At 36.7% G+C, this 25,460-nt stretch overlaps 1 protein-coding gene across 1 annotated transcript; it reads left to right on the top strand.

Annotated features, from left to right (window-relative positions):
* Positions 1 to 11,842: 11,842 nt before the first annotated feature.
* LOC131690979 (uncharacterized) lies at positions 11,843 to 12,697 on the top strand. Its single transcript, XM_058977093.1, has 4 exons — positions 11,843 to 12,004; positions 12,081 to 12,183; positions 12,250 to 12,376; positions 12,440 to 12,697. The coding sequence occupies exons 1-4, from the start codon at positions 11,950 to 11,952 to the stop codon at positions 12,524 to 12,526; spliced, it is 372 nt and encodes a 123-aa protein (XP_058833076.1). The 5' UTR covers positions 11,843 to 11,949; the 3' UTR covers positions 12,527 to 12,697.
* Positions 12,698 to 25,460: the final 12,763 nt, after the last annotated feature.

Genomic DNA, 25,460 nt, shown 5'->3' with positions numbered 1-25,460 from the left:
TTTGCAGTTGCGATGCAGAGTGTTAGTATATTCGTTCAATTTCAATATAATAATGACCCAATTGAACAATATTTTTGAAAATTTTCATGGCAAAATACTGAAAACTGAGTAAGTGACAGGGAATTTCCAGAGGCGCCTAGTCGAAAACATATTGTGCGGTGTGCATCATAAATCGAAATCAACGGTACCATTCGATTTAAAAAAATTCTTTAGTTCTTCTTCTTATCATTCTCTACGTAACTGCAGGAGTTTTTATTTTTGATCGATTTTTGAGTTTTCGGTAGCACTTTGAAGTCAAAAGTATGATTTTTGCTAAAATAAATCGGTTAACTTCTTATTAAAAAAATAAAAATGCCAAAAATTTGAAAAAAAAAAAAAAATAGTATTTACCTGGCCAATGATATGAAAAGAACTGAACAATTGATCCAGTAGATTTGGAGATATGGTGTAGACCGCATTTTTTCGAGGTGCCTTCTGGAGATTCATTGTCAATTGCCCAATATTTTGCAGTCAAAATTCAGAATATCATCGTTCAAATGTTGCATCCTTGTATGGAAAATGACTGAATAGACTAACACTCTGCATCGCAAAAAAAATTAGGGACAATATTTTTTTTTCTCCGGATATACCTTACACCTCCTAAAAGTAAAAATACGTGCGAACCAAACGGCTCCGTTCAACGCACATCATGTTGATCACATGTACTGAAGGACAATAATGAATGGTATAACTCGAGTGACTACACCATATAGGGTGTTGAGCCTATTTTTGCCATGTTTCTATTATTACTCTACCCATTTGAAGCCGTTGGTTAGAGCAGCGTCTGCCATCTTTGTTCATCTCATTGAGTCAAATGGTAGCTCAACAATAGGGGCCTCGATTCGAGTTTTCGTTGCGTTCAAACACGAGAATTTCACTGTTTTCAGCGCATTTGTGTTATTATCTTGGTTCTTATCAAGGAAGCAAAGCTGTTGATGCTAATTTGTACGTATTTCGTTGATTGTAGTCCGAGTATTTAATGAATTAGTGAGGCTCCCTCCTTAGCATGGTGAAAATAGGCACTTTACCCTAGCACACAATTCATATGTAAAAACACATCTTCCATCGCATAAAAACTACAGAAGTGCAGCAGAACCTCATTCACGGTCAGCAGTTATTAATTGAAAACACGTAGCATGCCTGGCGTCAAAAATAGCACCGGTCCAGCCATCGCTGTCCCCATCGTACCTACATAGTGTCTTGCAATACAAACCGACAAACCAAAATTGGGAAAACAGACACCGTAAAGTGTCGGTTATCGCAGGTTTAATAAGAAACATTTACAACAGTTTAATATAATTTTAAGCCTTTTGTTATATTGCGCTGGTCGATGCCACAACCGTCCCGCCCTCTCCACCACACATCGAATGATGTGACCAGTTTCCGACTGAAATATCTTCTCCTGCACAAGTTGCATATTTAATCACGAGGAAAACGTGAATCTTCTTCACACTTTTCACTCGGTCAGCCGATGGTTGCCAGGTCCTATATTCTACTTCTACTAGGTACCTAGTAATAGTTTGTCTGGCAAAGAGTGGCTCATCGGTTTATGATATGGTTTATGTTTATGGCTTCTGAAACTTCACAGATTATGGCCGGCTGGACGAGACCACAAGAGTAAGCAGCCGACCACCATCACCAGCCAGAGAGAGGCGTCGTCGAGCAAGACACCGAACTGGAAGGGAAACTGAGGCAAGGGAAGCATTCAAGGATTCTGGAAAGGGGGAACCGGGACCGGACTGGGAACGGTTGATACGATGAGAAAGGGTGGAAAATAAATCGTATTATGACCACGTAGCTCTTCCGGTGGAAACTGTTGAACCGGTCTGCTGGATCCTACTCGGAGTATGATAAATGTTTAATTTTAATTTAAATTCCTCGTCCGAAGGGTGTCGTGCAGGTTAGTGGGTTTTAATAATTTTGTCAATTGATGTCTCAATTATTTGTTTACCTGCGCTGCGGAGTTACGAAAGGGGTCTGAATGCCGGGTGATGTTAAACTGGGCTGCTACGTCGTGAGGCGATCGGTGAGAGTGGAATTGGATAATTTGTTGCTTGATAGTTTTGTACTAATCTTGAAGAATTTTCATTTTTGCAATTGCATTACACCACCGGTGTAGTAGATGTTACACTCATTCAAACTTTTGTGTATAACGGGTGTTCAATAAAAAATGAGATTTTTTTCAGTCATGTTAAATTAAATTTTTCAATGAGGTTATGTTAAAATATGCTAATTTGAGGGTAGATGCCATAGTTATAGGGTGAAACGTTAATATATTTGCGACAAACGAAGCCCATTGTAGCCGAAGAAAAGACTTGAAAAATATTGTCTTGGTTAATATAAGAAAAAATCCCATATCCTTTTCGCTGCGGCATTCGTTGAAAGAATATAAACTAATCTTGCCCATAGGAAAACAACTATTCAGTATGCTAGCACCGTTCGCTCATGTAAGAAATTCACACTTTCCATACATGATATAGCAGGCACGTGAGTCAACCGGAAATGTTGTTATCTCCCTCTCTGCGGGTACTTCTCACACTTCGACAGAACACTTCTTGCGGTTGTTATAGAATGTAGTATGTGGGCAACCAATTTTCCCTGTTGACCCTTAGTCGATTGGATTGTCGTGTAGATCGGATTATGTTACATGTTACGTTTATCGTTAATCAAAGCAGTGCGTGTTTTGTATACGATTTAAATGATGTAGGAATTCTTAATTCTAACACATTGTTTTTGTTTTGGGTTAGATTTTGTGAAGTCAAATACTCTTTCTCAAAATTATCTTCCCGTCCAACCGAATAATTTAATAATACGCAGCTTATTATTTAATCCCAAGACACCATTCAAGCTGTAATCTAAATGCAAATTCCCGGGCTGTGAAGAGTCGTGAGTTATCAACGAATCCACCTTCTTTCCCCCTCATGCAGACCGCGGACAGTAAACGATGAATAGCTGGCGAAACCAAAGACTCCCTTCCATTCGCCGAAGGTCTGTTTTCTTGCGTTTGTCCTTTGTCAGCCACGGAACGCGAAATAACCCTCATTAAACGGCGATGGCAAAGAAGATCCATGAGAAGAAAAATCTGCTCGGATGGGAAACATGCACACTGGCTGTTGCAGCTTCACAGTAAAAAAAATAGCGCCCTACATCCAAAGCGAATTTTACCACCCTAGAAAACACGTAAAAAAGCATGGCAAAAGGCAAAAAATCGTATTATCTTGGATAATCTTTCCGGAATGACATTTTTACACAGCGCTGCTTTCACTTTCAGTGCACACAGTGATGTTTTTTTCCGCTTCCCCCTTGATGGTCGGCCGAAGGCGGGCTCTTCAACTGCGTGCAAATGAAATTTATCCCGTCAAATAATCGACTTAATCGTGGGTGAAAAGCACTGTGTATTGAAGTTCGCTAGTAATAAAAGCCCACTACCCCGAAAGACCGACCGGGGTGAGCTGGGTTCGGTCATTGTCGGCGATTCGAGGATCCAACGAAATTTGCATAATTTTCCACTCGGGAGTAAACGACACGGCGCGGCACGATCCAACGACCACAAAAGTTGAAATTGAATTAGACGCACAGTAGTGTGATGATACTGTGGAAGTTAGTGGTTGATAACTTTGAGGCAGCAAAGGGAAATGCTTCAGGTGACATTGAATTTTTATGCGGTAGGATACAAAAAGGTCATTTGAAACCGATAAAGTTTATATAAAACCATTCAACTGAATGCATCCGTCTATTAGACCAACAGCGGGATGGGGAAGAATGATCGCAATGGATACCAAATTTTCAAAATCGATTGTTTTGTCACAGTCATGCTTGAAATTCGGGATAATTTGATGGCTGGATACTTTTCAATAAAATCGATATTAGTCTTCTTATACCATTCTATGAAATCTCGTCTCTGAACAGATCTTCACTACTGTAGACACTTTTCCTTATTAGACACATTCCACGCACTTGTATCGTTTACCTCATGAAAATAAATCTACTAATATAAGTAAAAGTTGTTCTGAAATATGTTGGTATAGGTTTAAGGCTCCCAAATCATAGATATATAGAAATTTTTTAAAAGAATTTTATGACGCTCGTCAATAAAAACCAGTAATACATTTAAGACTCGTTTTTAATAAGTGAATGTATTTTCCCGTACCACACCGGTACGTTCGTAATAAAATTAATTTGAGGTAATCTTAAATGCCATTTTATTGTATACATATTGTAAAAAGATTTCATCTTTGAACGTAGATTTTTTGAGTGAATGTATTGCCGGATAAAAGGGGGGCAAATATTGACCATTTTTGCGTTGTCCCCTAACGCAAAAATCATGTTTTTTTCAATTTTTTACGAAAACAATGCACGATATCTATGAAATATTTTCAGAAGCTATTAGTACTCATCAATACCTTTCTAAAAATGTGCTATTTGCATGTAACAAACTTTGAAATCATTCTTTCATAGGGGTGCACTGAAGTGTTGTCCCCTAACGCTTTCCGTTACAGTACGGTAAATCCTTCTGCAGAGATACTTTGGGAGCCTACAGATCAATATATAGACATAAAAGTTATAAGCAACCTATTTCAGAAATAGCGCAGCCATTCAATGGTATGAGTGACCTAAGGGGTGGAAAGAGAGAGAGGGTTACGCCATTAAGGGGAAGGCCTACCTTATAATATCGCAAAATAATCGAGTTTTTATTACATCTTTCAATGGATAAACTATCTAAGGATAAATCAACAATTTCAGCACAGAGTTCAAAGATATGGAATGGAACGCAATATGCCAAACAAGTATGAGAGCGCACGGAAGAATTTGGTCATAGAGGATAACAAATAACAAATTTCAAATTGACGGGATAACACTGTTCAACACACGATCGAGGAGCAGAACGAAAAAAAAAATGGCAAAAATTTTGGGTCCCAGGAAACCTCTGGTGAAGAAATTTTTGAAAAAAATGGAATCGGGCTTCACAGTTTAAAACCAAAGTTTGTATGGAGAACTAGGGGTGTTCAAGAGGGTTCCCCTCCGTTATCCGACGTTTCGATTACTCCGCTTCTTCACATCTTTCGAGCATCTGTTGCTCAGAATAGGTGAATTTTTCCATCTTGCTAGAAATATGCAAACATGGTGCCAGTCCATAAAAAGGGTAATAAGCGAGTCGTTAATAATTATCGTGGAATAACTTCATTAATTGCTGTTTCGAAGTTGTTTGGGCTGGTGATTATGGAACCTCTTCAGGCAGCGATCAATACGGCTTCAGGTCCGGACGGTCACCTGCGTTTAACATCCTACATAACAGAAAGTATGGAACGTCGCGCTGAAATCGACGTTGTTTGCACCGACTTATCTGCAGCTTGGAGAGATTGGGAATAAATGGTAGTGTTTTGCAGTGGTTTCAATTCTACCTCACAGATCGAGAGATATCAGTTGTCATAGGAGATTGTCACGCCCCTACCTTCACTTCTACGTCAGGAATACCTCAAGGAAGCCACTTGGGACCGTTAATGTTCTAGCAGTCAAAGTCCAAAAGCTACCATCCGCTAAAATCCACCAAAAAATATCAAAAATCGACCCGTAACTCCAACGCCAAATAGCCCATAAATGCATGTACCTTTTTCATTTCTCTAAACTATGATTCGATAGTTTATCCTGAAGCTAACATCCACCTGTTAAAAAAAATTGTTCAATATTGATGTTAACATTCTCGCAGACGTGCTAGTAGACAGAGTGCGTGCCACTCAGAAAAACAAACACAAGCGACTTTGAACACCAGCGCCTATTCGTCCAGCGAACCATCCACACAATTTAATGTATTCCGGCATGATCGTAATTTGTCTCTTTATTAGAAAAAGTCTGGAGGAGGTGTCCTCATAGCCATAAATGCAAACTTTCCTTCAGAAGCAATAGAAACCACCAAACACATAGAATTTGAACATATATGGGCAAAAGCAGCAATATCAGGAGAAGTACACAATGTGTACTACACATATTCTCCACTGTGTATTTTCCACCTGAAAATGCTCACGAAAAATCATTTGAGCTATTTTTTCAAACTGTAGAATCTATTATGTCAAATATGGAACCTGAAGTAAAACTGCATATTTATGGCGAGTTCAATCAACGTAACACTAACTTCATCGTAGACATTGAAAACGAATCTATCTTACTCCCAGTCGTAGGCGAAAATGAAACACTTCAATACTTATTTGACAAAATATCAGAATTTGGCCTGCACCAAACCAACCATGTGAAAAATAAACAAAATTCATATTTAGACCTCTTATTCACGAACTGCACTGAAGACTTCTGTGTTAATGCATCTTTAACTCCATTATGGAAAAATGAAGTAGCATTTCACACAGCAATCGAATATTCAATTTTTATTCATCAAAACTCTTCCCCAAACGACTTGGAGTATGAAGAAGTGCCGGAATACCATAAAACCGACTTCGAAGAAGTCAATCGTAGACTATGTAGAATAAATTGGCAATCTGTATTGAGTGTAGAAGGAAATACCAACGAAACAGTGACTAAATTCTATTTAACTGTAACGAATTTAATCTCTGGAACAGTACCTGTAAAGAGAAGAAGAAGAACTCATGGCGGTCAACAGCCTGTGTGGTTCAAACAACATCTGAAAAACCTAAAAAATAGAAAACAAAAGGCGCATAAAATTTATAAGAAAGAAAATAGCACAGAAAATCGACAAAATTATTTGGACATTTGCTCCCAACTCGACATAGCCATTAACACTGCACATGAAGAATATAATCATAAAATCGAGAATGAAACTTGTCCAAAAAATTTCTTCAATTACGTGAAAACGAAATTGAAAAGTAGCAACTTTCCATCCCAAATGCATTTTGACGGACATGTAGGAAATAACAGTACAGAAATTCGCAATTTATTTGGAAAATTCTTTCAAGAAGTGTATTCTTCACATTTCGAAACAGACCGCGACCGCGACTACTTTTCATCTATACCTGAATTTTCAAATGACATTTCCGTCCACGAACTATCTGAACACGAAATTATCACTGCACTAAAAAACCCAGACGCATCAAAAGGACGTTACGGAATTGCCCCAATATTTTTAAAAAATCTAGCAGAATAACTTACTCTACCATTGCACCGTATTTTCAACATGCCAATGAAAAATGGAACATTCCCACAAATATGGAAATCACCCTTTTTAGTGCCAATTTTTAAATCAGGCACTAAATCAGACATTCGAAACCATCGAGGGATTGCCATTATCTCATGCATTCCCAAATTATTTGAAAAACTAGTAAATGACAAAATATTCCAGCAAATCAAAAATCAAATAACAAGCAAACAGCATGGCTTTTATAAAGGCCGCTCAACAACATCAAACCTTTTAGAATTTTAATATTCACTATAAATGCAATGGACAATGGCAACCATGTGGAAACTCTCTACACAGACTTTAGTAAAGCATTCGACCGTATCGACATACCTTTATTACTCTTCAAACTGAATAAAATGGCATAGAAAATAAACTCTTGAAATGGCTCCAATCATATTTAACGAAACGCGAACAAACAGTTCGCTTTCAGAATATACTTTCTGAACCAATTCGTGTCACCTTTGGCGTAACACCTATGGAAGAGTCTGATGAATCGTCGTCCTTCCGTTAAGTAGGTGGAGCATCAACACTTCCTGTCTACCTTATCCTTTATCCTTCCCCGTGAACGATGAAGATGGGGCGGCCGGCAATGATGGCTATCACGCTGTTGAGGTTTTAATATGGGTCGGATTAGTATGAATTCCTACTTACCATTTCCTAAGCAACTCTTATTAGATTAGATATTAGCAGTCAAACATGATGAAGTCAGTGTGCAACGCAACGCAACGCAATTCGTGTCACCTTTGGCGTACTCCAGGGTTCCCACTTAGGCCCTCTTTTTTATTTTGTACGTAAATGACATTACCTTTATACTCAAATATCTAAAAGTGCTTATATATGCAGATGACATGAAACTTTTCATGAAAATAGGAAATGTCAAAGACGCTGAAGTATTCCAAAACGAAATCAACCTATTCCACACATGGTGTAGCAAAAGTCTACTCCAACTTAACGTAAAGAAATGTAACACAATAACATTCAGCAGAAAAACTTAAAATATTCCAATAGAAATACACTTAGGAAACAAAATAGTAGAAAAATGCAAAATTATTTGTGACTTAAGCGTAATCTTAGACTCGAAGCTCACATTTGTGGAACATTACAATAAAATAATAAATGAAGCAAATAGTATGCTGGGCTTTATTAAACGCTTCAGCTATAATTTTGAAGACCCCTACACAATTAAATCATTATACAATACATATGTCAGGTCAATTTTGGAATATTGCAGCGCAGTATGGAACCCATACACTGTCCTGTACGAAGAACGCATCGAATCAGTCCAAAAACAATTTCTTTGGTACGCACTTCGTAAACTAAACTGGACGACATTTCCTCTTCCATCGTATAAAGCACGCTGTATGCTCATTAACATACAAACACTCAAAGAACGCCGCGAATTTGTCATGCTTTGCTTTATCAACGACATTATTTCTCAACGTGTACAATCCGCATCATTACTCTCGCAAATCAAATTTTATGTACCCAGCCGTCAACTAAGAACTCGTAATTTATTCCAAGAACAATCTTTTAGGACAAACTAAAAATAGCCCCATCCATAGAATGATGCGTCAATATAATGAAAATTGTGCAATAATCGACCTTTCCATGTCCAGAAAACAAATTAAATTTGAACTTCATCGTAGAAATAATTTATAGTATATAAGTAAATGTTGTTATACCATTCTATGTAGTCTACATATGCTTGACGAAAAATAAATAAAAGAGAGGGTCCTGAAGAATAACACGGCTTCAGGAGGGCAAAGCATAAAGCTTTCAACTGTGCCTAACTTCTGAGCGGGTGCTTACAGAGAACAGTTACAGTTCGTTTTGTAGGTGAAATTCAGTCCCATCAAAATAATTTATAGCACAATTACAATTTTTGTCCATAGTGAAGTTATATGGGTTCAAAAACATGCTAAATAATTTAAAATTGCCATAATTCTGTACAAAGTATTCAAAACTATTTGGTCTCTTCGTGAATGTTTCATAATTTGTATAATAAAAATAAGTTCGAACATTATTAACGCGAAAAATCAGGAACGAAAAAGTTATAAGTAAAAATAAATGTAGAATTTAAGAATTTGATCATCATACAAAACGTCTTATAACTCGACTAGAAAGAGAGACCAAATGCAAAATTTATAAAATACTCTCCTCTACAACTTTATTGAAGACTATCTCTTTCAGTTCAAAAGTTTTCATTTTCTATAGACTACTATGATCAATTTAAAAAAAAGAGAATTATAGAATATGTAAAGTCGATAATGTGGACAGTTTTAATTCCAATGAATTTAGTACCTCAAAACGCTGTTTTGAACCATAGTGCAGTGTGCGGATACGCGTATCTGTCGTACGTAGATAAAAGTAATAGTGGAATTAAAAAGTGTGACAAAAAGCCCTTACAAGGTATAAGTGAATATATTCCGTTAAGCCGCTCATGAAACTTGACAAGTGTAACTATCTATATCCTGTAATAAGCAGTAATCGTACTCTACAAACATTTTATAAAGGACACACGGAAAACCGATTCATCACAATTTCAACTAAAAAAATAGTTGAGTTTTTGGTTTCGTCTAGTTAATATTTGGGCGAACTAAATTTTTGTTGAAAACGCTATTGGTTAGATACTGTCAGTTTCAGTCTGGACACGAACGTTTAAGCATAGCAAAAAACTTGCATAGCTTACCTGAGCTAAAGCATGAAATGCTTGTTTCAGCTTGTAACGCTTGTTTTAGTCCAGACACAATTGCATATGCCGTTATACTACCATTTCAGCCAAGACACAAACGACTTGGATTCAACTAGTCTCATTGTTGAATTAAACTGCTTCATCGTAAAATACAACATAGGATATTTCAAACGCTTTGTTTCACTGACCGATGGATGAAGGTAGGGAATTAGATTGTGGAAATACTCCGTATGCCAGTAATTCACACGTAAATATAATTTAGAGTTATATTTCTCATAATGTTATCTTTTTATGAACTGCACTCTTAAATGATACGAAATAGCCAAAGGCATTTGAGAATTATTGGTAATTGATTGATGATTTCAATTTCAGATGAAAGGTATTATTTTTATTTCTTTTCTATTTAGTTAGCCAGCGGTTTGGAATCTCAAAAGATGAAAACTAATTATCATATTGCATTTTACTAAATTTGTTAATAATTGAAATTTGACTATATAATGGACTTAATCCGAAATGGAATGATTTTGACAATTTTCGACAGTACTTTCAACTTTCAGTATACAGGTAGTGAAAAAATGTCAATCAAAATCATCCTTTTATTGAAATGTTTTAAAAGAAAAACTAGGTAAAACCAAAATGAGGTCAGTTGAATTTCTGGTTTTTTGTGTACTGGTTCAGGTAGTTGCGTCCAGGCTTAAACAAGCTTTCCAAGCTGAGACAACTACCTACCACCATAACCGTTATGCCCAGCGTGTATGAACATACCCAGTTAAACTCATTCCGGAACCGGTTCGGATTTTTTAATGGAGTCATTATGGATTCCAAATCAAATGCAACAACCGATTCCGACTCAGAATCGGTTGTTGCATTTGATTTGGAATCCATACTGACTCCATTCAGGATTCCGAATCAAATTCCGAATGGTTTGACCGGGTAGTTGCTGTTGCTACCTTGATGTATTTCAGTAAGATGTGCATCTTGGCTATTTTGCTGTCATCTCGTATGATGTGCGTCTTGAATCAAAATCAATAATAATTTTCAATAACTATTATTTGAGAAACTCGCAAAATTAAGGGATAATTTAGCTACGTTTTTCATTTTTCTATTGAAATGAACTAATTAGGAAAACAAGAATTTGTTTTGTTATTTTCTTCATCGAAACCATTTCAGTGCAATTACTCGAAGTCAAGTCAAATATGCCTATCGAACAGTCAACGCGTCTACTTGTCTAGAAAAATCAGCATGCGCCCATGGTACCCCAACAAACAATGAAAGCTGAACAAGCCTTTATTACGAGGGAATAAGCTGAATAAGAACTGATCTAGCATTTATCCAGCCCAATTGTTTGTTGGGACATTGGTGAAATTGTTAGCGTTAAATTAAAACCATGATTAATTTCGGAGAAACCATTCAAAGTGTGAGCAACAATAAAATACATGATTGAAACAAGTGCTGTCTGTAAATTCTGTTTGCGTAACTATACGCTGTCCTTCCTAAATATTTAAACACCTCCCAATTAGACGTGTGCGCCGCGCCGCCGATTTCAGGTAAAAATCGGCGTCACGCCGGCGTCACGCCGATGTGCTTACTACTTTTACATGCAATCGTCGGCGGGGCGCGGCGGCGGCGACGTGGCGCACACCTCTACTCCCAATCCACGCTTGTGTTTTAAATGAATCCACCGACTATCTTTTCGCTTCCGCCGGCTAAGATGATTCATTTCATCGTAAACAATCCATGCCTATGACCCTATCACTACGACCAACGAGCGTCCTACTTGGAAGCCAAAAATTGGTTCAAATGATTCACTCACTTTGCCAGTCAACGGCGCTCACTACTCGATCAAGCGAACCTGCCTTCCTACTATGTATACGCACACCGACGCGACGCGCTACAGCAGAGCCAGCATGAAACAAACAAAGGTGCGGACCGGCAGGCAGCATTAACAACTTCATGCTAATGGAACCGTGAACTTGTTTTTGCGTTTCCATTGAGACTTTTTGGACGCGGTAGTTCATTACAGTTTTGTGTTTTGTAGAGGAAACATCGCGTTCGCTTTTTGCCCGGCATCGAAATGGCGATGATCCAAGGTCTTTTGCTGCTGGCAGCTATCAGTGTAGGTGTACTCGGTAGGTTAATTAGTGCGAATTGAGCCAGAGCGTTCACGAAAATTTGTCAACAGTTCCATTGTATTCCTTCATCTAGCCAACGAGGTGCCACTGAACAAAGGTAATGTCGCTGCCGAATTGAGCCGAGTTCGGCGAAACCCCCAGCAGAACAATATGCCTGGATTCCCGAATTTCGCGCCGTAAGTAAAACTATGGCCGCGTTGGTTTTAATGAATCGATCAATGATTGATAACTTTTCATCACAGTCCCGGTTTCGATAGTTCACATATCGTTTCCCAGGACACCGATAGGAACAAGAACAGCTTCGCTCAGTCCACGATTTACAAGTCCGAGAATGGGTACGGATCGTCCTCGATTTCTGTGTCCAGATCAGTAAGCATGCTTAGAATTTTAACATAGTATGGTAAGCGGAACTAATTGGATTACGTATTTTAGGGAACGACATCGATAAAGGCGTCCTTCATTAGCTGTTTACTGGTTGTTTTTTCCTTGTTGCCAGTGACGCATCTCTTCCGATTGTAGAGTATAAGTGTTATTTTTAAATATTTGCATATATTTTTGAGAAACTTGTGTACAAAGAGAAACAAACAAGTGTGATATAGCTACACATTATAGCGGTATGAATAAAGGGCGTGTATTTGGATAAAAAAAAATTACACGGAAAGATGCTTCAACGAAATTTCTACCAAATATATGGTATTTTTTTTAATTTTCTACCAGGGTAGGGTAGCTGTGCCCTAATTCACTCTAGTCCCTCTATTCGTTTCACCCATTTGAACAGAGCTAGAGCAGTGTCTGCTATTTCTATTAAACGCATTAGCTTAAATAGTAGGATGAATAAGGGTGCGTTGTGCTCGACTTTTCACTTCGCTGTTTTACATTTCCAGGCCATATTTTTTATGGAGTTTTTTTTTTAGAAACGAAGCAAAGATGTATAAATCTATTTAATCCTCAAAAAAGGCAAGCTAAAATTGTGGCTTCAAGAAGCATCGCTCCCAATGAAATCAAAAGCCTCATTTTTGTCGTTTTTGTCAGTGAGAGAATCGAAAGCCCGAAAACGCTGTGATCTGTAATTCAAAAATTCAAATCATTGAAGCTAGGGAACTGTAAATAGCCGGGCCTCTGAGACCCCTTGCCTTTTTAGGGTTAGGCGAGATCCAGTGACAGTCTGCCGAGTTATCAACGAAATAGAATCACCTTACTGTTAATGTTGCTATCAGCCTCAGCCTACATCAGTACTCAACTACATGGTACCTAAACCCTCACCAAATTGATTACGAACAAAACTGTAAACTTATGCTGATTTCGTTTCGCTTGAAACTGCCATTTTTATATGGATTTTGTAAACATTAGAACGAACCTAGGGCGACTTGAATCCGAAAGCGAAATCAACATAAGTAAACAGATTCTGACGACAGATGCGGAATCGTTCACGCCATTATTTTATCGGAAGGTTTCATTCCAAACACTGACGGAATGAGTTACAAAATCAAAAATAGTACCAAGTGTCGAAGCAATACACACAAAACTATACAATAGACATAAAGGAAGACAGTCAAGTATTCCCGCAAAATACTTACCTCGCTTCGATATGTGTACAAACAAAAAACAAAAAAAGTTGGAAATTAAGGGTGGGGAATTTACAAACCACTAACACTTTTTTTGTGAAGAATCACCGACGAAAATTAGAAGATTAGGAAGATTGCCACGCGAGTAGGTTTTCATTTCAAAATAAACTACAAACATAAGTAACGATCAAGTCGATTAATGTGCCCAGAAGTGCAATTTCACACATGACAACAGATTTTAAAAAAATCAGTAAATAATTGTAAACAAATGAAAATCGAAATAGTTAAATAAATATAGTAAATTGCAGATTGAAAATGAAGATCACGAAAGAAAAAAATTAAATTAGTCTTTGTTATAGTACAAAAATAATATATAGCAATAAATTTGTCAAAACCGTAGAACATGTAAGCAAATAACGTATAATGATGATAATAATAATTATAGGAAAAATTTTTATAAAGTATAAGCAAAAGTCCAGAATAGTGTGTGCCCTGTGGAGAAGATAGTCACGAGCAGTACCCAACGCGTTCGACAATGATGGATTTGGGAAGGATGGTTGTAGGTGGTGACGGTAAGAAGATGTAGGGGATCTCGGAGGTGGAAGAGAACAAGCAGGACAGGTTATGTATAACGAGAAATACAATGAAGCTGAGAGCCGAGTATAGACAACAAAGGCTAAAAATGGATCAGCCTAAACCAAAAATAAAAGTCACAGTCTGTACAGTCAAACCCGGTCTGTGTGCATAAAAATAGCGCCTTAGTAGCCCACAATCAATATGGCCTGAAGGCAGTTCAAGCAGTCCGGGACAAGCCAAACGTCTAAGGAGAAATCAATGTCGACAAATACGTAAAGGACGTCGATGTTAATGTAATCGATCGAGAGTTGGTACAACAAATAAATCCCAAAGGAGGTGGGAGTAGCGTAGTTGGTAAATCAACTGCCTTGTACGCAGCGCACCTGGGTTCGAATCCCGACCCTGCACATAGGGTTGGGAATTTTTCATAAGAGATTTCTCTAACCCGAAGAGGCGAATGACCTTAAGGTTAAAACCTCTATAATCGAACAAAAATCCCAACCAGAATCGAGAAAATCAGTTGGCCAGTCAAACTAAACCAACATGAATCAACAAAAGTCATTTCGACCACACAATGGCTCTCGAATTCACCAGATGCGAATCCAATGAATTATTCTCTCTGGGCCCTTTTGGAGAGCAAGGTCTGAAGTAAAAAATACACCAGCCTCGGAACGCTGAAGAAAGCCATTGTTTGTGAGGGCAACTTTCGATTCATTTTTGACCGTCTCAAGGTCATAGTCAAGGTCATGTCGAGCAGAAGCAAATTATTTCTGACTTTTTGATTAATTTTGCACATTTTGAACTTTACAGTAAAAACCAACTTAATCCACCTAGCAGTGAGATGAGACATTTCTTACACATGTCACTGTTGGATCATGCATTAATTTGCAGAACTCTTTCATTAATTTGCAGTTTCTGATCTTGCACGAATAAAACCTCAAATAAACTGAATAGAATATAGAAAATCAATAAAACGAACCAAATAAAAAATAAAGCAAAAAATGCGAAACAAAAGGTTTTCAAATTCATAAAATGAGTACAACGATTTGTATAAATCAAATTAATAAAATACATAAACCAAATTGGATTAGCTCAATAAATGAAAAATTAGTCAATATTTAAAAATAGTTATGAAATTGATTGAATAAATTAAATTGACTCAAACTAACAAATTGAATGAAATACATAAGTGGAATGACTGATTATGAAATTATTAAAATTAAAGAAATGAACAAAATGAATCAAATGAATCTATTAAATGAAATGAATCAAATGAATCAAATGAAACAAATTAAACAAATGGATAGAACGAATTTAATTAATCCAGTGAAAGCAATGAACCAAATGAATGAAATGTATAAAATGAATAAAATGATTGGAATGAATGAAAAGAATATAACTAATAAAAGAGTAAATTAATTGAATAAAATAAATAACTAAAACAAACGAATCAAATAAACGAAACGAATAATATTGATTAAATGTATAAAAAGAAGAAAAAAATGAATTGATTAAAATGAAAAATAAGGCGATGTTAAAAAGTTATAAATTGATTGAAAAAAATAAAATGAGTCAAATAAATAATTTGGATGAAATGAATAAATCTGAAAAATAGTCAAATTATTGAAATGAAGAAACTAAAAACTGGAAAAAACAAAGAGAATGCATAGAAGGAAAACAATGAATAAAATAAGTTGAACGAATGATATGAATAAAATGTACAAAAAAAAAATGATCAGGGTGAATCCGAAGAATGAAATGAATAAAATAGATTAAAATAGATTAAATGAACCCAAATGAACAACATGAATAAAAAGAATGCTGAATGAAATAAATAAATAAAATATAAAAATCATATACTTAAAACTAGTCAAATATTAAAAATGAATAAAATAAACAAGACGAATAAAATCCATGAAATGAAAAAAACTGAAAAAATTTACTATTTAGAATTAAATTAAAAACCATTTTTGAATAAAGTAAATGAATAAACCGGATTGTACGAATTTGAGAACTATTGTATGGGAAAGTTGTTTTTGATAATCCTATCATCTGAAAAATGGCTAATTAATATGCAATCAACTTTCTAAAGTTTTCATTCTTTTTTGTTTTAAACCTTTTGTTTTCGTTGTTCTTTTCTTGGCCACGATTCTCTGGTATTTCTACTTTATTGATGGACCTTAATTAGTTATCAGGAACCTCGAACGTTCAATTTGTTTTGGAATTAAAAGTTGTCATTTTGGTTACATATTTCCAAAAAAAAAAAAAGATTTTTCTGCAGAATACGTAAATATGCGCATTTGGAAATAGTAAAGTAATACAAGATAGCACATGCTTTCAAACTCCTTAAACAGAGAGCGATAGAGAAAGAATGCGATTCGTGAACAAGACAGTGAATAGTGTGAAGTTTCTTGGTTGTGTCGATAGCACAAAAGCCGTGCATTCAGTAGATAATAATGTTCTCTCTTTCCAGTCATCCTTATAGCGTTAATATTGTTTCGTTCGGAATTCTCTTTCAGGAAATATGGATAAATGAGGTCTATACAAACCAATACTACGAAAAAGAAATGGTTCAAATTTTTGGGATAAGTATTTAATTTGTTGGAAACGCAAGTGTCACTTGATATAAAACTGTTCTAGATGGATAGGCATGCTTGACATTACAAGTCTTAATTTTCTGCGAATAAATACGTTTCTTCGTGTTTATTTGTTGTTACACAGTAATGTGTATGACAAAAATGTAGATCAAACGTTTCAGCACACAGTATATCCAACGCCTCTCTACTAATTGTGACTGCCATTGAAACATCAATTGAATTTTACTTAGTATAGAGCAAAAATGGACAACGATAAGTTAGAAGAAACATTGTACTTGTATCCCCAATCGAGAATGGGGTCTTTAGGAGACTTATTTTCTCGGATCTAATTCGTGGATATTTTTGGGCTTTGATCCGTTATTCCTCATAATAGTTCATACCAATGCAATGAATATATATTTTCAATGATATCATCACAAAAAAGATATTCTTACTTTTCACATGACATATTTGAGCATATGATTCATTTAAAATTCAATTCAGATATGAAAAGTTTACATAACGCATGTGGAATGTCTCTTATTAAAATTTTCATCTTCAAACATCCATATTACCTACTTAAATGAAATATTTTTTAGAGAGCCATGAATTTCCTTAATTATAGTGTATATAAAAGCTCTGAATAGAACTGAATTAAATTGGAGTTGATGTAGATTTTTGGTCGCCTACCAACCCATAGTTGAACGTTTCGGAGGTATACACCTTTCATCTTGAGGGTGTGAGCATTTGAAAATAGTTATAGTTTTCTCATAATACAAACATTTTGCAAATTTTCTCAGGACTATAAAATAATTTACTTACCAAGTAGGATGTAATAATTAGCTTTTTTCATACGCTAAAATGCAAAAATCTATTTACAGAGTAACGGCAGAAAAATGGTATTGTCCTCTCAAACCTCCACAATTACATCGCACACATGATTGGACATTAATAAATGTTTCAGGTTATCAGAAGATCTTATCACACAACTTAGAAATGGATTGAGAAATAGCAAGAAATATGTGAGTCGTGACAATTACCAGGAACACGAAGGAAGGGAGAGAGAGTGAGTGAGAGTGTGAAAGGGAGAGGGCGCGTGTGAGAAATGGAACATGATGTTTAGTGCCGTGACCTTATATTTAAAGGTATATTATGCGATTTATTGATTCCTTACATCGTTAATATAAATAATGTAAGTAGTAATTTTTACGCCATGACCAGTCTAAATAACCTAAATCTTGCAAAAGAGCTAAATTTTCGCTAGAGTTTTGGGATTCAAAAATACAGTTGCTTTCGGTGATGCCGCGATCTGCCATCTGTGAAAATGAATCTGTGATTAAAAATTGTGAAAACAATCTGTGACATTACAGAAACATCTGTGAATATGGTAACCCTGCTAATAAATTAGATATACCTACCTATACATTCGCCTCAAACATTGAATCCAAGCGCACAAAGTAAAATGAGATAACGCTGATGATGATGGATAGAGCGAAAGAGAGAACTAGTACCATGACACTATGTTAACCGTGTTTGCAAATGGAGCTCGAATGTACATGCGATTTTGCGTACGAATAATTGTGTTCGATATTAAACATAAAAGCGTGCTGGAAACGAGGTCAACACAAAACAAAACATAGTGTTTGAACGGATAAGCTCAGCCGCATGTTGGACCGCCTTGGTTAGCGTACGTCCACAGCCAGTGTAACGGACTTCTAACATCAGCTACACTGGCTGTGAAAACTCAGCTACACAGCTGTGAAACAACACAGCGCAGTGATCTGCTTCGCCTGCCGTTCAACAGGCAACTGAGATTGTCCGGCCAAATCTGTTCTTTAAATAGTCGATGATGACATCATTCATAGAAGCGTTGCGCGCTAGGTACACAAATCTGTCGTGTCGGACTTGGGAAGCGCTATCTTCTGTTTGTAAATGCGTGATATTTTGACTAGGTTGTACATTATTTAAATTTTTAGTGTCATGATATCAAAAATCTGCACAGTTTAGAAATCGTTTGTTATCACTTTAGGTTAATTATTTGTAATTTAGTTCATTAAGACTCATTGTCAGGTGGACGTACATTTTTAAATACATGAATACATAAAAATCTTTGGGTTTATGTATTAAAATCTATTCTTGGAAGTATTTCGGGGCGATATGCGCAAAAAATTTGAAAATTTGTCGTGAGATGGCTGAATTATATGCGTTTAAAATCGGACCACTTTTCGTTACATACCATTTTTGTAGAATTTGCAAAGTGCACCCCCATATCGAAAACAAAGACGTAGTTCTACGTCAAAAAATACTAAATCAAAAATTGATTTTTTTTTCCTTGAACGGCTTTCCGTGTGAAACATTTTGAAGGTCAGACTGTGGCGCTACGTGATGCGATCTGCTTGAATTCATCGTGTAGTGTGCGGTTTGTGGCTGATATTTCGAGCTCGTTCGAATGAACACTCCGTTGCTATGACGATAATTATTTTGATCGGCTCACTGCGTTAGACTGGAATAATGACCGCGCTGTTAATTGGGTTGGCGCCAATTCACGCAGATCTCACGGTTTTTGTATGTACCATCCACACATAAGAGCGAAGATTACGATGATTGCTCATTTGTTTCCTCGTGATCGCTGAAACGCGACTGTTCATTACGTTGATCATTATGTGTGTTGCCAGCAAAATAAATTATCATTTCAGTTTTAGTTCTAAAAAAAACTAAATGTATTACACTATTTATTTCAAGACAAGTGATCGCTACGCAAGTATCGAGACCGAAATAATTCAAATAAAAAATTGTTCCAGAAACAGACACTACGTCCGTTCGGATTCAATTTAGAGCACCACAGAGCAGACCACTTAATATTTTTCCATTGCAATTACGAAAATTACGGTCGTCCCCGTGCCGGATCGAATGCAAATCATAACTCCGGTACAGAAAATGGTTCTCTAATTACATTTAGCATGTTCCGCTTCGGCATCTGTGCTACGAGAGCACCAGGGAATCGAATGAAGTCTTCCCACTTTCTATTTATTTTCGGTTTGTCCCTTGCGAATGAAACTGATTAAATTTCTACAAATGTTCAAATTGTATCACTTCGACAATGAATTTCGTGTTATCAGAGATAATAGGTTTCAATTGATATCGTGTCTGGAAAATTGAGCCACGTGACTGACCTGGTGATCTGGTTTTTTGGCATAGCACATTGCAATTATTGTCGTGGCTAGTTTCTGGTCATGTGGTATCTGACATATTAGATAGCCAAATACAAAAAATGTTTTGTAAAGTGATGCTCAACTAAGAGATTGTTTGTTAATAATGATTTAGTCTTTTCGGGCTTTAAATTGGGTTCTTTTATTGTTGAACACTAATTAGATTTACGACGCTTTCCCAGTCACATCCAGGCGTATTGTAGTTGCCAACTTTCGTTTGTTCTCGTAGAAAACAATGGACCTACGTTGCTGTGAGCCAAGCGCGAGTTGCAGCGGGCTGGGGGAATTATCCCGGTAGTCTCAGTTTTGTCAGCCATCGTTACTGGAGTAGGCAATCGTTCTTTAGGGATGTACTGTTAATGTAAAATGTATGCGAGCAAATTATCAAATGTCACGAATCAATTGAAAAATCCTGCGAGCGCTTTAGTTTTCACCTTATAAACTTATGGTTGTAAAGTTGATACTGGAAAGAGACGAGTGAAGGCACTATTGTGGATCCATGTCAACGATCATATTCTAATCCAATAGAACGGTTGCCTGTCCTGATTATATTTAGCGAGATGGCACCAAGCCGGAATCTACGTTGTGGAAATGTTGTTAGTCATTTTCCCTCGAAATTTTTCTCGGTACAAACATTAATTACGTAATCGCGACATGCCAAATAAACATTTTAAAGCATCAACTTTTAATTCTTATGCCTATTGAATAAAGAAATTACAAATTTCTGTCAAATTTGCATCAAAGACTATTGAGCTACGATGAGCACCCCTAATGCCAGTATAGAGTTAAAAGAAGAGCTTGAACCTAATAAAATGAAATATGGTTTTTGTTTTGATTTTTTTTAAATGGTCTATTTATTACTGGTAGCTATTTCGTCTGTTTAGTTTGTTCCGAAAAGTTGAAACCACTCCCGGGATCAGCGGTAGCGGTTCCAAAGGGAAAAGTGTCCTTCTATTGTTATGATATTTATTTGAATTTTTCGCTAACTTGTGCGTTCCTTCGGAGTCTTTAAAGCTAGGCCTTCATGCGATGTTCTTTTCAAGTGAATTTTACCGAAGCATACCGAATACTATTATTTGTTTAAGATTGTCGAATGGTTTGATGAGCAAAAATCGAAAACGAAAAAAGCAGTTTTTTTAAATACCGTGTGTTAGATCTTCATAAAAATCAATCAGTAGTACTGTAACAACATTCTACATAAGCTGATTGATTTTTATGAAGATCTAACACACGGTATTTAAAAAAAACTGCTTTTTTCGTTTTCGATTTTTGGCCATTCTCTGTCCAACCTTAAATAGTGCAACAATACAACTTTTTTTTTTGAAATTTCACCTTCTGTTGGGACTTTGCTGGCGATACATAGCGTGAATTTTATAGCCGTTCCTAAACACCTCCGTTTCACCTCGCAAATATGTACAGCAACCGACAGGTAAGGCCTGCTGCGATACCACCTGACCACTCCTTCAATCCTGAATAAGTGAGCTCTTTGTTTACTTTCCATAATGACGTTTTAAGTATTTACCCAACCCAAGATTTACCAACGAGATTGAGTAAACTTGCCCGTACGAGCTGACTAATACTAACATTCGACAAATTCACAAAAAAGCAACGACAAAAACGTTTTGCAGAATAACCTATTCCCTGCTACAGCTAAACTGAATTCATTGTACCACACCCCAAAGTGAACCGCACACAAAAGAAAAGGACAAACCAAAATGTCACGCTAGATAATGGTTTTTCCATTACAGACAAGACACAAATTACATCCGCACATAAATGTGTTGAAGCGACATTTTCCTTGGGCAGGTTTTATATTCGTGCCATTTAGCTACCAGGCTTTTGCAGGATGCATGCGGCTGTGGGTGGTGGGGACACTCAACCGATTGAGTAAAGGCTCATCAAGTGTTCGAACGCGAAATCACCACGAAATGTATGAGAACCTCCCGCTCGGTGTGTCGGTTTTTGCTGTTCAATTGAGTGTGTGTGCCATAAAAAAGCCGGGTAGGCCAATGTAATGCTCACTCGGGTGGAATAAATTACGACCGCGCCGCTGCTACAGGATATAATGACACACGCCAGAATTCGTTTTTGCCAATGAGTTAAGTGAATCTTGATATATATCGTGAACCGATTTCATCTCAAATCTACGTGTAAATCACGTCCACTGATTTATTCTGATCTGTTCCGTAGTTTAATTGTGACACGAGCAGTCTATTCAAAGAAACTCACCTATCAGAAAGATTAAACCTTTCTTGTATAGTTTTTTTAAACACTTATAAGCACGATATCTGATTCTTGCGACGGATTATTTTTTACATAACATTTTATAATATTTTTCTAGGACTGGTTGCACTTTATTACATTAACGGTGTCTTTTGAATTTAAATAAAATGCGCAAAAAACCGTTGACAACCATTGTTGAATGTGTATTTTGGTAGTCTATAATTTAACGTTTTGACATAATTTCGGATGAACGTCCACCGTGACTGTTTTAAAAATACCTCGAAAGAATTAACGTAACACCATGAAAAAAATCCAAGGACAACAAATCGCAAGAACGAGGCAGCCAATCGACATTACCATTTTTTAATAAGATTTGTCTATCGAATATTGTCTTCAATGAATCGATGGTTGCAACGGCCATGTGACTTGTTGCTCTAACTTATTTAGACACAAGGTCTTCCAAGTCTTGTGTAAGAACATTTGGATGCAACCAGTCAACCAGGAAAGGAAGAATTACGTTGATATGTCAACTTAGTAATCATAAAAGTTGCTACTAAAAGGACAAAAACACCCTTTAATTTTTATTATTTTATTATCATCAATTCAAGCTTTTTATTTACTTTCTAACTTCTTAAGTTTCATTGTAAAGTTTTTTATATTTTACTCTTTTTCCAATTCATTTTTTTGACACTGCTCAATGCGTTAGTTCGACGGAGCCGTGGGTATTTTGTATATCTACATTAAGAACAGTAATCTAAAGAATCATGCTCGCGGTCATGGTGACCATGGTGGGCGAAAACGTTTTTACACGGCTGAGAAACATTTGTTTTCTCGTCAACTAAGTCTTCTATCTCGTTATTGCATACGTTTGTGTCAATATCGTGATTACTGCTTTGATTTTCGCGATCAGATGTTCTTGCTGGCTTTTTGTCGGATCACGAATGTGAACCCCGTATGCTTGATAGTAGCTTCCTCACTTTTAGTGCTGGATGTTGATTTCGAGATGCTTGACGCAGCTGATCAAGTCGTCTTTATTCCTTGAATAGCAACAGCAGATTTGACAACAGCCTGTGGTTCAGGCAATGGAATTGGAGACTATGTGTTGAAATTTATTTCCAAATGAGTTATGCGCCGTTCGTTCACAGAACAGAACAAATTAATTAGTCCTTGATATGCACAAGCAGTTCTCTGTGTAATGGTACGAGGGCGAACCATTCGCACTCTTACCACAAAAATCCAATCGAAATACCTGGAAAGTAGTCCCTCTATGTGTCCTCCGTAATAGATTCCACTTTTCCTATCTACGATATGGTTTTTTTTAATGGTAACGTGGTGGGCAAGTATTGTCAGATCACGTAACTGACCCTCGATTTTCTCATCGTTCCTATATATGGTACCAGGTTTCCGGAATACCCCGGGCCAATTCGCCTAAAAACTCTCAAAGCGACCTCTAGTGTACTTGTTTCGCATGCCGGTAGAACGGTTTGTCCCCTTTGTCGGAGGAGCCAAGTTCCCTAAATTCTCCGGAGTGTGGTCAATTATACGAAAATGTCCTTCAGTGAGCTTGCTTAGCATTTGACTTGAAATTTGACGAGCCGCGGGTTTTGGAAACAGTCGAAAATTGTCCTCTTCGCTGGAGTGACCAGGTTTCCAGAATATCCCGGAGTGTGACCAACTAGACCAAAAACCCACAAAATGTATTTTAGCGTACTTGTTTCGCAAACTTATGCAATTTGACATTTGACGCAAGATGGATTTTACAACCAGTCGAAAACCGTCTCTTTTTACCAGAGGAACTAGGTTCCCGGAAGATCCCAGGGTGTGTCCAATTTGACCGAAAACCCGCAAAATGTTCAGTGCACTTGTTTTGCAAAATTATAAAGTTTGATACCCCGCTAGACGGGTTTTAAAATCGGTCGAAAAGTGTCCTCTTTGCCGGAGGAACCATGTTCCCGGAAAACCCCGGGAGGTTGCCAATTCGACCAGAAACGCTCAGAATGTTGGTCAATGCGTTTGTTTCACAAAACCATAAAGTTTTATATGTCACAAGACTGGTTTGAAAACCGCTTTGAAACTTTTTCGCTTTTCGGAAAGGGGGTAACCCCAGTTCTCCCAACAATGTATCCGGAACTAATATCAGTTTCGAAAAGGTAGCCTCGGTTTCTGAAACTGGACAAATTTTGTGATCGTTTCCAAAAAACTGCATCAAATTTGGTTGGGTTTGGTGACACGGTAAATCGAAACCATCAATATAGAGTACCAACAGATCCAGTGGTGTAGCCAGGGGGTTTGGGGATTCAAACCCCCCCCCCCCCCCCTCAAATCAAAATATTTGGATCGGAAAAAAACTTAATGCTGACTAATTTAATTAAATATGGTACAATGATAATTTTGGAAGTATATTGTCTGATCACTACATTAAGAATCTATTGTTTTAGGTATCATAACGACTTTTGGAAAATAGTTGGAATTGGATCTTATAACTGAATTCTTAGCCGAGGTTCTATAGTTGTCAAATTATCATGAGTTCTTTTGTAGGGATTTTCCGAAATGTGGATTAGGGACAATGCTTCGAATGGGAAGCGAAGCTTGATTAGGTTGATTATCTATAAACACAAACTTCTTTACTGAAAAATTGGATGATTTAATTTTTTTTTTGCTAAAATGTATCTTTTTGAGAATGCGTAGAGTTGACACAAAAACTCAATGTGTTTGACAACGATAATAATATTTTGGAAAATGGAAAGAAAATGATAAAAAATATTTTTTTTCCCTTTGGTCAGGGTTGGTTTTTATGAGCATTTAATTTTTTGTTGTATGATCAATTTTATAAATAGCCCTTAAGCAGGACTAGAAATAATAAAAAAATCAAAATATTTGAAGTTAGAGGCATATTTGAGTGTTCAATTGAATGGTATAATAAAATGTTGTATACGAGGACTCGTTTTGGATTTGCGAGCTTTAATTGTGAATAAAAGTAAAAATACTGCCCGAAAAGAATTGTTTGCGGTCACGCTCACATTATTTCGGAACTGTCAACTTTGGATGTTTAGCATCTTTGAAGTATATTACAACGTAAAGTAGCACACGTTTATCTACTAATAAAATAATTTTGGAGGTTAACACTCCTAGAAGTAGTTATGAAGTATATATTCTTCAAACAAATTTAGTTCGAGAGTTAATGTCTTCAGCAAAGTTTTCGAAAATGCTATTTCAAAATACTTTGTTGAAGTTGGTAAGTCAATTGCCTGTACGCATTTCACCTAGATTCGATTCTCAATATCTGCACATAAGGTTAGAAATT

This window comes from Topomyia yanbarensis, chromosome 3 (genome assembly GCF_030247195.1).
Source record: "Topomyia yanbarensis strain Yona2022 chromosome 3, ASM3024719v1, whole genome shotgun sequence".
Taxonomy (NCBI): domain Eukaryota; kingdom Metazoa; phylum Arthropoda; class Insecta; order Diptera; family Culicidae; genus Topomyia; species Topomyia yanbarensis.
Note: the sequence above shows the minus strand (reverse complement) of the source record. Positions and strands in the feature narration are given on the sequence as shown.